Genomic DNA, 12,676 nt, shown 5'->3' with positions numbered 1-12,676 from the left:
GAGCGACAATGTTTCACCACATCCGATTTTAGTCCAGGCCAAAAGAAGTTACGTAGTACACGGTGATACGTCTTTTTGACCCAAAGATGTCCAGCTAAGCTGGCATCATGCGCGAGCAGAGGCGCGCGGTGAGAGATGCCAAACGCCGGTACCGGGAACGTGTGGAGTCCCGCTTCCACCAGGGCGACACACAGAGTATGTGGCACGGACTACGCACCATTACGGACTACAAAGCCAGGGACACTGCGCTGATCAACGCTGACTCTGCATTCACCAACGAGCTGAATCAGTTCTATGCCCGTTTCGAGGTTAGCCAGGCGGCTAATGCTATCTACCGCCTGACTACCGAGGACAGTGACGTCATCAGCGAGAGACCGGTGACCAGCATCGCGGAGCATGACGTCCGAGCGGCACTGAGGAGAGTGAACACAAGGAAAGCGGCGGGGCCAGACGGCATCACCGGCTGTCTGCTGCGCTGCTGTGCTGACCAGCTAGCAGGTGTGTTCACTTACATCTTCAACGAGTCCCTGGCGAAGTCTGTGGTCCCCACATGCTTCAAAAGATCCACCATCATCCCTGTGCCCAAGAACAGCAAACCCTCATCCCTGAACGATTACTGGCCAGTTGCACTGACCTCGGTAGTAATGAAGGTGTTTGAGAGGCTGCTGAAGAACATCATCTCCTCCTCCATCCCAGACACCACAGATCCGCTGCAGTTCGCCTACAGATCCAACAGATCCACAGAGGATGCCATCGCCCACGTCCTACACACCACTCTCAGCCATGTGGACAAGAAACAGGGTAACTATGTGCGAATGCTGTTTGTTGATTACAGTTCAGCGTTTAACACAATAGTGCCCTGCAGACTGTTCACAAAGCTGAGGGATCTGGGACTTAACAGCCGTCTGTGTGCATGGGTGTTGGACTTCCTCACTGGCAGAACTCAGGTGGTGAGGGTGGGCAGGTTCTTCTCCAACAGCATCACCATCAACACAGGAGCACCTCAGGGATGTGTCCTCTCGCCACTGCTCTATTCCCTCTACACTTCAGACTGTGTGGCCACCCATGGCTCCAACACCATTGTGAAGTTTGCTGACGACACAGTGGTGTTGGGTGCCATCTCCAACAACGATGAGGCGGTCTACATGAATGAAGTGAAGAATCTGGCATCGTGGTGCCAGGACAACCACCTCCAGCTGAACGTCAGCAAGACCAAGGAGCTGGTGGTGGACTTCAGAAGGGGTCAGCACAGAGACTACAAGCCCATTATCATCAATGGAGCTCCAGTGGAGAGGGTGCAGTCCTTCAAGTATCTTGGTGTCCACATCTCCTCAGACCTGACATGGGCTGCCCACATTCAGGTCCAGACCAAAAAGGCTAGGCAGCGCCTGTATCACCTACGACAACTGAGGAAGTTCAGGGTCTCTCCAAAGATCCTCAGGATTTTCTATACAGGCGCTGTGGAGAGCATCCTCACACAGAACATGACATCGTGGTTTGGGAACAGCTGTGTGAAGGACCAAAAAGCTCTCCAGAGAGTGATCCGTACAGCAGAACGCTGCTGCAGGATTGCTCTCCCCCCGCTTCAGGACACCTACACCAGGAGATGCCGGACTAGAGCAGCGCAGATACTGAAGGACCCGTCCCATCCTGGCAACAAACTGTTCCAACTTCTGCAATCTGGTAGAAGGTTCCGCATCTTCCGGGCAAGGACAGAGAGACTCAAGAGGAGCTTCTATCCCCAAGCCATCCGTGCCCTAAACACACACACCCGCCCTCTCACATCATCTATAATTGACTGAGTCAGGACTCTTCCAGACACTAAACCAAGGCACAATGTACATTTCAATTCCTTTAATTTTAAATATGTTTATATTGTCTATCCTGTAAAATAGTCAGATGTCTATTCTTATTAATGTACAGAATTCACCTGCTTGCTGCTACTGCTGCACATTCACCCAATGTGTATATATATATATATATATATATATATATATATATATATATATATATATATATATATAATGTTTTTCCTCTACACCCCCCCCCCCCCCCCCCCAATTTTTTTTGCACATGCCGAGGAGCGTGTCAGGCTACATTTCACTGTGTGTTATACTTGTATAACTATGCATGTGACAAATAAAGAACCTTGAACCTTGAACCTTGAAGCCAGACATTTGAAACACCCGGGGCTTAGCCCTAAAGGGTAGTATGCATGTGGGATTTTTTTTTTTTTTGAGGGGGGGGGGGAGTTTTGTTCAAAAAAGAATGACTTCATATAGGAAAAAAATATATCACATATGCAGGACACCTTAAACTAGGTTTTTAATTAAGCAGCAAGGCAGAACAAAATCAGGGCTGTATCAAGACACGAGGACTAGACCCCAATTCAACCAGACCCAGAACTGATCCGGAATTAAAACAGGACTACAACAGTTCAAAATCAGGACTACTGAGGACTTAACCAAGACAGAACCAGAATCAGAACTAGATGATAGTAGCACTAAAAATCATCATAGACCTGCACTACACTTAGTTTTTAATTCTACCAAAGTCCACTATTTAGATTGAGAAAAGTTTATATAATTATTTAGCCGTGTTGTGCAAACAAGCCTGCATGACTTAATAATTATAGAATTTGAAAAATAACAAACCTAAAAAGAAACACTAGGTACGAGATACATGAGGACCTATGATACGGTGATACTTTTGGTAAACAACCATTTGACTAACATGTCTGTCTCACCTGCTCTTGTTCCATCTCTGTTCTGTCCTCATTCTCCTCTCTCTCCCTCTCTGTTCCTCTCTCTCCCTCTTTGTGCTGACAATCATCAAATATACAGTTGAAACCAGATATTTACATACTCTTCAGAAAACACAAACACTTTTTTAATTGTAACATCAAATTAGACTAAATGTTTATTTTTTTTAGATCACCCACGACTGCAGACCTGCTGATGGTTCCAACACCATCATTAAGTTTGCAGATGACACCACGGTGATTGGCCTCATCAGTGACAACAATGAGGCCGCCTACAGGGAGGAGGTGGATCGTCTGGCTGAGTGGTGCGACACAAACAACCTGCTGCTTAACACCGAGAAGACCAAGGAGCTCATCGTGGACTACAGGAGGAATGCTGACCCACTGCATTTCGTTGCCCTGTACCTGTGCATGTGCAATGACAATAAAGTTGAATTCTATTCTATTCTATTCTATTTTTTTTAGATTGATAAATATAAAAAACATATTTGTTAACTTTAAGAGTAAAGAGATAAATTGTCTGTATTTCTTAATTGCAAATGGCACCAAATTGTATTCAGAATTGAGCCACACTTATGGAGCTCCACAATTCTTTTCCTGGTGTTTTGGTTGACATCTCTTGATTTTCCCATGTTAAAGAAACGGGCTCTGTGTTTTACCTTATATGCATCCACAGGTGTGACACCAATTTACTCACATGGACTCTACGAACCTATCAGAAGCTTCTTCACCTCAGAATGGAATCGTCTGGAGTTTTCTTATTAATTAACAATAAACTTAGTGTATATGTACTCCTACTCCTTTGATGAAAGTAATAAAAAATAGACAGCTCTGTCTCTCTTTATTCTGACATTTAACTAATTCAAAAGATATTTCAATATTTATTTAACCAAAACAAAACAAGTTTTATTTAAGCAATCAATTAAGGACACCGCCTATTTAAGCAATCAGAGATTAACCAGAAGTCAATACGGGATTTAGAAGAGTTGGATTTCTTACTCCATGTAAATAGTCTGGCTTTAGGGTTTTTAAATCTCCAAATGTCTATTAAATTAAACTTTTGCATAAATGTATTTAAACAACAGGACAGAGAGTTATTTGAGCTAGGTGGCCATCTGTCTAGTGAAGGATCTGGAGCAATGTTAAAATCGCCTCCAACTAATAACAGGAGATTAGGGTATTTGGATAACCAGAACAAAAAGCGTGTTTCAAGGGCATCCAATAAGAAATCATTATCAGACTTAGAATTAAAACCATACACGTTGGCAAGAAGAAGTGTACCATCAATTAGGGCTGGGCCATATTATACCGTTCACGGTAATACCGGTATAATGTTAGGCAACGATAGGAAAATGAAATATCGCGATAGAATATGAGTAAAACGCGCATGCGCAGTGCCTTTGTTTTCATACGCACATGGCCGATTGCTGAATGAAACAGATGAACCAGAATTGGTTTGTAAAAATGGTGCAACTTCAGTGATGTGGAACTGGTTTGGTGTTTGTCCGTCAGATACACGACAAAGCACATTTTTTTGCAGAACATGCAAGCGGCGGTCGTTATTGTCGTATTTGTCGGACTAAGATGCTCTTAAATCTGGGAGTAATCTGGGTCCTAAACTCCGTATCTTCAGGTCAAACGAACACTGCAGCATCACTGAGAGTTAAAAACTCTCTAAATTCTTTCATCTTTAATAAAACGATCAGCGTTGCTGCTTTACCAGGTGTAACTATGAAGTTTAACTTCCAGGCATCCATGAAAACAAAATTTATTACATTTAACAGAGTTAGAAGTTAGCAGGAAGCTAGCGGAAGTTAGCTCGCTAGTTTCGCTAGTTACCTAAGCATGATATAGCACGTTCTGACTGAGAGATTTCTGAAAAAATTTAAACGTACAGCTCTGCTATTACTTCCAACATAAATGAAGACAGGAAACTAAACAGCAGTGACGTTTGTAGGGTTACTGAAGTTGGGCTAGCTGGTATATAATGATGTGCTACGTGATCGCTAGCGACACAGCTATGTTAGCATAACATAAACAGTGAAGCTGGAGGACGAACACTAACACTTTTCCACTTATAAAAATTAATGTTAAGGTTCCTGATAGTTAGAGACAAATGCAATCGCATGGCAGGATGCTGTAAACGGACCAAACTTCAGTCAGGAGAACAACTGAGATAATCCATCCACAATACGAGGTTAGTCATTAATATACTGCAACAACATGGGAATAGAGCAGCTGCCAGAGAATTCAACATTAATTGATCAATGGTACAGAAGTGGAGGAAGCAAGAAGAATGAGTTTAATTTAAATGGTAAATGGCCTGTATTTGTATAGCGCTTTTCTAGTCCCTAAGGACCCCAAAGCGCTTTACACAACCTGTCATCCACCCATTCACACACACATTCACACACTGGTGATGGCAAGCTACATTGTAGCCACAGCCACCCTGGGGCGCACTGACAGAGGCGAGGCTGCCGAACACTGGCACCACCGGGCCCTCTGACCACCACCAGTAGGCAACGGGTGAAGTGTCTTGCCCAAGGACACAACGACCGAGACTGTCCGAGCCGGGGCTCGAACCGGCAACCTTCCGATTACAAGGCGCACTCCCAACTCTTGAGCCACGATCGCCCCGTGACTGCTTTGTTTCGCTTAATGTGCCTTATAATCCTGTGCACTTTATGGTCCGAAAAATACGTACTGCACACTGCAGTTTAATGTTGCAGAGCACCTCTTTTTAACTTCAGTGGATATTATACATGGTTATGCTCAGGATATGTCAGCCCATTTCTACTGGAAATGCCTTTTGGTTAAACTTTCAGCAAGGAATTTGCATTTGCACTGTTAAATTTTTTATAAAGCTTTAATGTACATAAAAACCAGCTTCTTGTTTAAGTGAAAATAAATGGAAGGTTGTCTTTTTGCGCTAGTAATGTTGTGGAGTTGTATTTTGTCTCGCATCAATTATATCGTCAGTTATATCGTTATCGCAAATTTTCAAATATATATCGTGATAAATATTTTTGGCCATATCGCCCTGCTCTACCATCAATGTTGACAATCATTAACACATAGTGTCCTTCTGAGTCCATTTCAGAGTGCACAATGTTCCCATTAAATTTGTTCTTCAGAGTAATAACTCCTGCCGATCTTTCTGATCCATGTGAGAACCATAGGTCCTTGCCCCACTGTGTTTTCCAAAAAGCAGTATCCTTAATAACAGAGTGTGATTCTTGAAAAAAAAACAAAGTCAGTATTCTGTTGATTTGCAAACAAAAACAAAGCTTTTCGCTTAATAGTGTCTCTTAAACCCCTGACATTGAGAGAACAAAGTGATATAGACAGTGCGGCTTTAACACAAAATAATGAACAGTTTACTTCCCTTAGTTAACATGGAACAGGTATTAACTTTTATCCTGAACCTCAAAATTGTAAATAACTCCTTTGACATCTGTAACTTTATACCTCAAAAAGGGCATGAAACCTCCATCAACGCAGGTGCAGCATGATCCTCAGGCGAAGTGAGCGTTGGGTGCACCTCTTTCCCTTCAATAATCACACAGACCCCGGCAAAGTGAGCTCTTTTTCCTTCTTTCCTTGCAGCATCAATAAGAGGCCAAAGCTTCTCTCGAATTGCTCTGTCGGCAGAGGACGGATCTTCAGTGAACCTCATGTAATTTTCTTTCAGAAAGGAGCAGTTTTTAGCTTTCCTCCAGATCAGGTCACGAGCTGATCTTGTCACAAATCAAATGATAACCAGCCTTGGTTTCTTCTGAGTTTCGCTGTAGCGGCCCAGGCGATGAACTACATCAATGCTGTTTTTGAATCCTGCACTTGTTTCCCCGGCAACAGTGCAGCAGATGTCAAGTACTTTTCTGGTGATGTCTTCTTGCTTTTGCTCAGGGACACCTGAGAGCCTGTGATTCCATCTCCGATGGTATCTTTCAACTTTGTTGACCTTCGTTCTACTTGAGACTAGAGATGGACCGATCCGATATTACGTATCGGTATCGGTCCGATACTGACCCAAATTACTGGATCGGATATCGGCGAGAAATAAAAAATGTAATCCGATCCATTAAATATCAAAAAAGCACCCCACAAAACTTGCTACACTGCGTAACTCGGCTCATAACCGTAGCACTTGCAGCAGTATGCATCACGTGATAGAGCGGCTGTGTGTATTTGTAGCCTTGCTAGCAATCCAGCATTTCATCTCCGAGGAAGTTATCCCAGAGAGAAGTAAAGCAAGTGTGTAAGTTCATCTCTGAATGTTTGTAAAGCATTGCCAAGTTAAGCTTAACAACTGGTATATGGAGCGACTGCCTCTCCTGCTGCTACTTCAATCGTGAAACTGCTTAATGATCAGCTGATCGGCTTTTCTGTCGTGAGTCCGTCTCTCTTCTTTGTTTTTGGCCCACTTCTCACCAGAAAGAGGAAACCAGCGGCTGAACAACAGCAGCACTATTAAGCTTGATAAGCTGTTGTTAGAATTTATTTAATATTACTTTCTACACCAGGATCTTTTTCTATGTAGCTGACGCTGGTAACTGTGCAGGGGCGGATCTAGCAAAGTTTAGCCAGGGGGACCGATAGGGCATGAACAGGGAAAAGGGGGCACAAAGACATACTTTTCTTTCTTATTCTCATTTAAAATGTCTAGCTTTTAAATAATTATTATAAATAATTATCTGACTCTTACACCCAAAGTTTTAATCTGATGTAAAATATATAGAAGTCCATTACTGTATATAGTAACTGTTAAGTCTAATATACCCTAGTAAGCTATAGTACATTTTCCTTTGGGAAAGTACCATCTGTGAATTCTGCAATTCTGTTGAAGAAAGATGTTGAATCTATTTAATTATTCTTGAAAAATAATTTATTTCTGTGCATTTTTCCACACTGCATCAAATTAAATTTGATTACATCGATTAAGCATCATGAGGTGGAGGGTGGGGGGTGGTTCCCTATTTTTTTTTGCTGGGAGCTTGCAACCCAATAGCTTGGAACGCTGTTTGTTCACCAGAATCTGTGGGGTAACACGTGGACAGGTTGGCAGTCTGTCACAGGGATAACATGCACAGACAGACAAGCATTCACACTCACAACATTACAAACATAAACTCTTCATTGAACTTGTTCAAGCTTGTGCTTCATTCAGTTCTGTGCTGTAGACCAGCGGTCCCCAACCTTTTTTGCGCCACGGACCGGTTTATGCCCAACAATTATTTTCACGGACCGGGCTTTAAGGTGTGGCGGATAAATACAACAAAATAAAACTAGTACCGGTACCGAAAAAAAGATTTATCCATAACACACGTGAAAAGACCAAGGAAAACCGAGTAAACGATAAAAACGATAACAAAATAACACTGAAAATTGATAAAAACCCTGAAAACCATACATTTCACACCTGAGCCTCAACTCTCGCGGCCCGGTACCAAACGACTCACGGACCGGTACCGGTCTGAGGCCCGGAGGCTGGTTGTTCAATCCACTGTAGACAGTGGATTGAACACCTCCACTGTGACTGCAGGACGATCCAGACTGTAGGAAGCAGGAAACACAGCTGGATTCATTCCTGTCCACTGTGTCTGCTCCACACTGAGGAGAGAAACACTTGCACAAACTGGGACTGTTCAATAAACCCAAGTATGTAATCCAAATAAATCCTTTCCACCCTGACATGTAAGATTGGACCTTTGTCAGCTCAGATACATCCAAAGCACACGCAGGATGGAAGTGAAGTCAAAGCTCACACTAACCTAACACATAACCAGTTTGTTCATGCAACAAAAGCAAAACCATTGGATTGGTAAGAAAAACAGAAATCAGTTATTCATAAATCACATCCAGGCTGCTTTTAGTGTTCTACATACATTAATATGTTGATATATAAAAAATAAATAGGGAGTAATAGGAACAATATAATTAGAGAACTTGTATTGGAGAGGTTGGTCATTATTTCATCATACAATGACAATTGCCGCACAGCAAGAAGGTCCTGAGTTCAATTCCAACATCAGGCCGGGGTCTTTCTGTGTGGAGTTTGCATGTTCTCCCCGTGTTTGCGTGGGTTCTCTCCGGGTACTCCGGCTTCCTCCCACCGTCCAAAGACATGCAGCTTGTGGGGATAGGTTAATCGGATAATCCAAATTGTCACTAGGTGTGAATGTGCGAATGAATGTGAGTGGGAATGATTGTCTGTCCCTGTGTGTTGGCCCTGCGACAGACTGGTGACCTGTCCAGGGTGTACCCCGCCTCTCGCCCTATGACAGCTGGGATAGGCTCCAGCGCCCCCCGCGACCCTGAAAAGGATAAGCGGAAGCGAATGGATGGATGGACAATGACAATAATGCTAATGAATACTTTGAACACTCACAGGTGAATGTGTCAGCTGTGCTGGCACTGACATGACTCTTACTGATAAATGTAAAACATTTGTAAGTGGGACACTGAGGCCTCTGGAAACAATCTGATTGAGGCTGTGACCTGTTGTTTGGCTGGGTTCTGTCACATGCTGCTTAAAATTAAAGCATTTTAATAAAGTGGTGAACTGTCCGCTGTCAGAGCTGCTGCTGCTGCTGCTGTCAATGTGAATGTTAAAATAACCTGAAATTATCACACAGTCAAATGTCATTTTGGGAAAAAAGTTCAGCAATTATTTCCAGGAAGCCACATCTCTGGGAGGAGGATTTATAGTGAGCAGTAATAGAGGAAGCGATACAACTACACATGCTGCTACAACTACACATGTTTCTTTTCCAAATATTTATTTATAAGTGACTTATGTATGTATGTATGTATATATATGTATATATTGTACTATTCTTAGTTAGCGTATTGTCTGTCTTGTCTTAATGTTGGTTTAAAATGGAGCACTGTAACAAAAAATAATTTCCCCCAGGGATCAATAAAGTATTCTGATTCTGAATATTTATTAAACCTAAATATTTACAAGTCAAGTAGCAAAGTTTAACAATTATAAATGTTTTTATATTTCACAGAGTTCCCAGCACTCCTGTTGGTACAGGGCTACATTCAACCCAGGTCAAGTCTCTGTAATCAAGTTAGGTTTTCAGGTTTAAAAGTGTTTTCTGGTAAAGGTGTCACAGTAAGAAGTGCAGGATCTGAACTGCAGGGAATGATGAAGCTATCAGTGGATCCAGTTTTATGTTTTTCTTCCACATATGATGCGAAGTTTAACCTTTCAGTCAGGTTGGTTTCAGGATGATATAAAGAGGTAATTTTCTGCTGGAGATTCCACAGTCTGCAGGATTCTCTAGGCTCCGATGATATGAACAGCTGGTCACGGTCTAAGAGGATGTAAGCTGGTATAATCCATCAGGAGAGTATTTCTCTAGTTAGGATGTGAGATGTGGTTTCTGCTGAGGCTTTATAAAGATAGAACAGTCCTCTCCAGCCTGTACAGCAGTCTACAAAGAATATTAAATACAGGTCTCCACTGACATTGTAGATAAAGGGTCCCGTGAGGTCTTCTCCCAGGACCTCTGCAGGCCTGCTGACCAAAGTTTATTGGAACTTTCCAGTGTCTAGTGTCTCCAGTTTGTACAACTGACACACTCTGCAGTGTTGTACATAATCCCTCACATCCAGATCAGTACATGAGTTCTGGTAATTATTTATGTGTTTTATATCTTTTAAGATGGCCCCATAAAAGATCATGGTATTGGTGGACTGGTGGTGGAGGAGGGAGGATGTGATGTCTGGTACAGTGTGTCATGAAGTAACTGGATCACTTTGCTCTCCACAACAACTGGAGCAGCACAGGAAGAAGCAGATGGGTCACTGAGGGATTCCTTCATTATGGTCTCCATTTGCTCTTTTATCACCTGCACATTTGTGGGAGACACATGAAAAGGCTTCTGTTTAATAAACACACTCTGGTACATCTGTAGAGACATCAGTGCAGCTCAGTCAGTGAACAGCTCACTGTCCTACCTTCAGGTTATGCCATCGGTAAATGTTCCTCATCTTGGCCTTTTTAAATGAAATTTCAAAACAGAAAAACCTCATTACATAAATCAATGTGATGATGTGATGCAGTGAACACTGAGAAAGAGAAACAAACATACCTTGTACTTTGATTGGTGGTCTGTAACCAAAGCAGTGAAAATTATGCCAGTGTCAGAAAATAATATGATGCAGTAAATTAAACATTTCGATTTTTTATTATCCTCACCTGGGATCAGACGGAGCCCTCTTTTTTAAGTACCAATATAATAATCCTCCTCCTCCAGTAATTACAATTAAAACACCCACATCTCCACCAACAGCTGCTCCCACATTAAAACTGCGTTCTCCACACTGAGCGTCAGCTGCAGATGTTCCTGTTGTTATCTGCTGAAGGTTGAGTGAGTGACATCTGGAAGGACAGAGGGACACTGTTAGGGGACATGTACAGATGTTGCACATGTGTCTCTGAAGCTTCACTTACTGTGTGTGTGGCTGACAGGAGTGAAATGTTCCATTAGAAAATGTTCCACTGCTGCAGTCAGAGCACTCAGTGTCTGTGGAGGCGGTTCCTGATGACAACAACAACAACATGTGTGGATCAGTCAGTGGACCTCTGCCCTCAAACACACCAAGAAGCTTTGCTGTGAACACTAACAGCAACACAAAGACTCGATCAAGAACATCTGGACTTGCTGGTATTTTCATGTTTTATCTGAACTTCTCTCTCTGTGATATCTCTCACACTGAGTCCAAACATGGCTCTGTCGTACCACAGGTCCTCGTCCAGCAGACCTCTGGGCTGCTCAGTGTATTTAATTAAAAAACTGGCACAGTTTGACATCTTCATATCATAAATTCATATAAAATAAACAGACTAATCAAATACCTTAATCTGTAAGATGTTTCCATTTTATTTTTTAAGAATCTACAAATTTTAGGGACCCATACAGAAGTAAAACTTGAAAAGTTGAACTTCAATCCAACTGTGATATATATTTTAAGGCAGCGGTCCCCAACCTTTTTTGCGCCACGGACCGGTTTATGCCCGACAATATTTTGGTTTCGGGTAAGCTCATTGTGAAACCTGGCCCCACCTTATCATGCGAATTCCTGAGGTCAGATGGCCCAGGATGTGAGTGGGCGTTAAGGCGTCTGGGGAGGGAACTCAAAACTGGATTATAGATGGCAGACAGTTGGTGTCGTAAACCACTGCCTCTGTTCAAAGATGGTCATGCACAGTGGACATAGATGGCTTCTTTCACTCCTCTTTCAAACCATCTGTCCTCTCTGTCCAAAATGTGAACATTGGCAGTATCCTTTATCCTTAAGATGCAGATGGACAGCTGAGTCTTGTCCTGTGGAGGTGGCTCTTTGACCTTAGAACTGAAGCAGCTTCTCGGATGAGAGGTGAAACGTCTTCAAGCAACTTAAAGAAGTCCAGACGCTTTTCTTTGTAAGCTCCTTTGACTACGATGACCTGGATGACTGAGAACCTTCACAGACTTCAGAGTTCGTACGTGTTTTGAAGTTTGTACATGCTTTGTCTCTTGGGGCCACCGTAAATATACTTTTATTTATTCACTCCACATAAAATGTAATAAATAAATCATATAATACAAAAACCAACTATTCACAGTTCAACTTTTAACTATTTAAATTTTCAGTTTTTTCCTTTTAAACAAATTTAAAACGAAACAACACAAAACACTGCAAACCACAACACAATTTAATATAAATTAAAATATGAAAATAAAAAGAACATGCATATTCTCTGTCATATCTCTCATATATGTCTTTCCCATGTTGCTTGTCTGTGTTTACTGTGTTATGGTGTGTTGATACCTGTGCATTCCTGTATTATCCTTTTGTGTTGCACATTTCAATGTTTTTTTTCCTCGCTACCTGGCCTGACCTGTCTCCCCAATGTGATGT

At 42.2% G+C, this 12,676-nt stretch overlaps 1 protein-coding gene across 3 annotated transcripts in view; it reads right to left on the bottom strand.

Annotated features, from left to right (window-relative positions):
* Positions 1–7,623: 7,623 nt before the first annotated feature.
* The window catches only part of LOC146546949 (tumor necrosis factor receptor superfamily member 5-like), a 28,274-nt gene continuing 23,221 nt past the window's right edge, over positions 7,624–12,676 (bottom strand). For all 3 annotated transcript variants that reach the window (XM_085263742.1, XM_085263740.1, XM_085263741.1), the window contains 5 exons: positions 11,226–11,313; positions 10,971–11,153; positions 10,864–10,883; positions 10,730–10,768; positions 7,624–10,620 (listed from right to left, as the gene is read on the bottom strand). In XM_085263742.1, coding sequence (XP_085119868.1) covers positions 10,737–10,768; positions 10,864–10,883; positions 10,971–11,153; positions 11,226–11,313 — 323 coding nt within the window. In that variant the 3' untranslated portion in view covers positions 7,624–10,620; positions 10,730–10,736. The remainder of the gene's footprint in view (positions 10,621–10,729; positions 10,769–10,863; positions 10,884–10,970; positions 11,154–11,225; positions 11,314–12,676) is intronic.

Source organism: Mchenga conophoros, linkage group LG23 (genome assembly GCF_057382185.1).
Source record: "Mchenga conophoros isolate Kocher_MC1m ecotype Shallow Benthic linkage group LG23, M_conophoros_male_GT1.1, whole genome shotgun sequence".
Taxonomy (NCBI): domain Eukaryota; kingdom Metazoa; phylum Chordata; class Actinopteri; order Cichliformes; family Cichlidae; genus Mchenga; species Mchenga conophoros.
The sequence above is the reverse complement of the archived record's forward strand: the minus strand, read 5'-3'. Positions and strand labels throughout refer to the sequence as shown.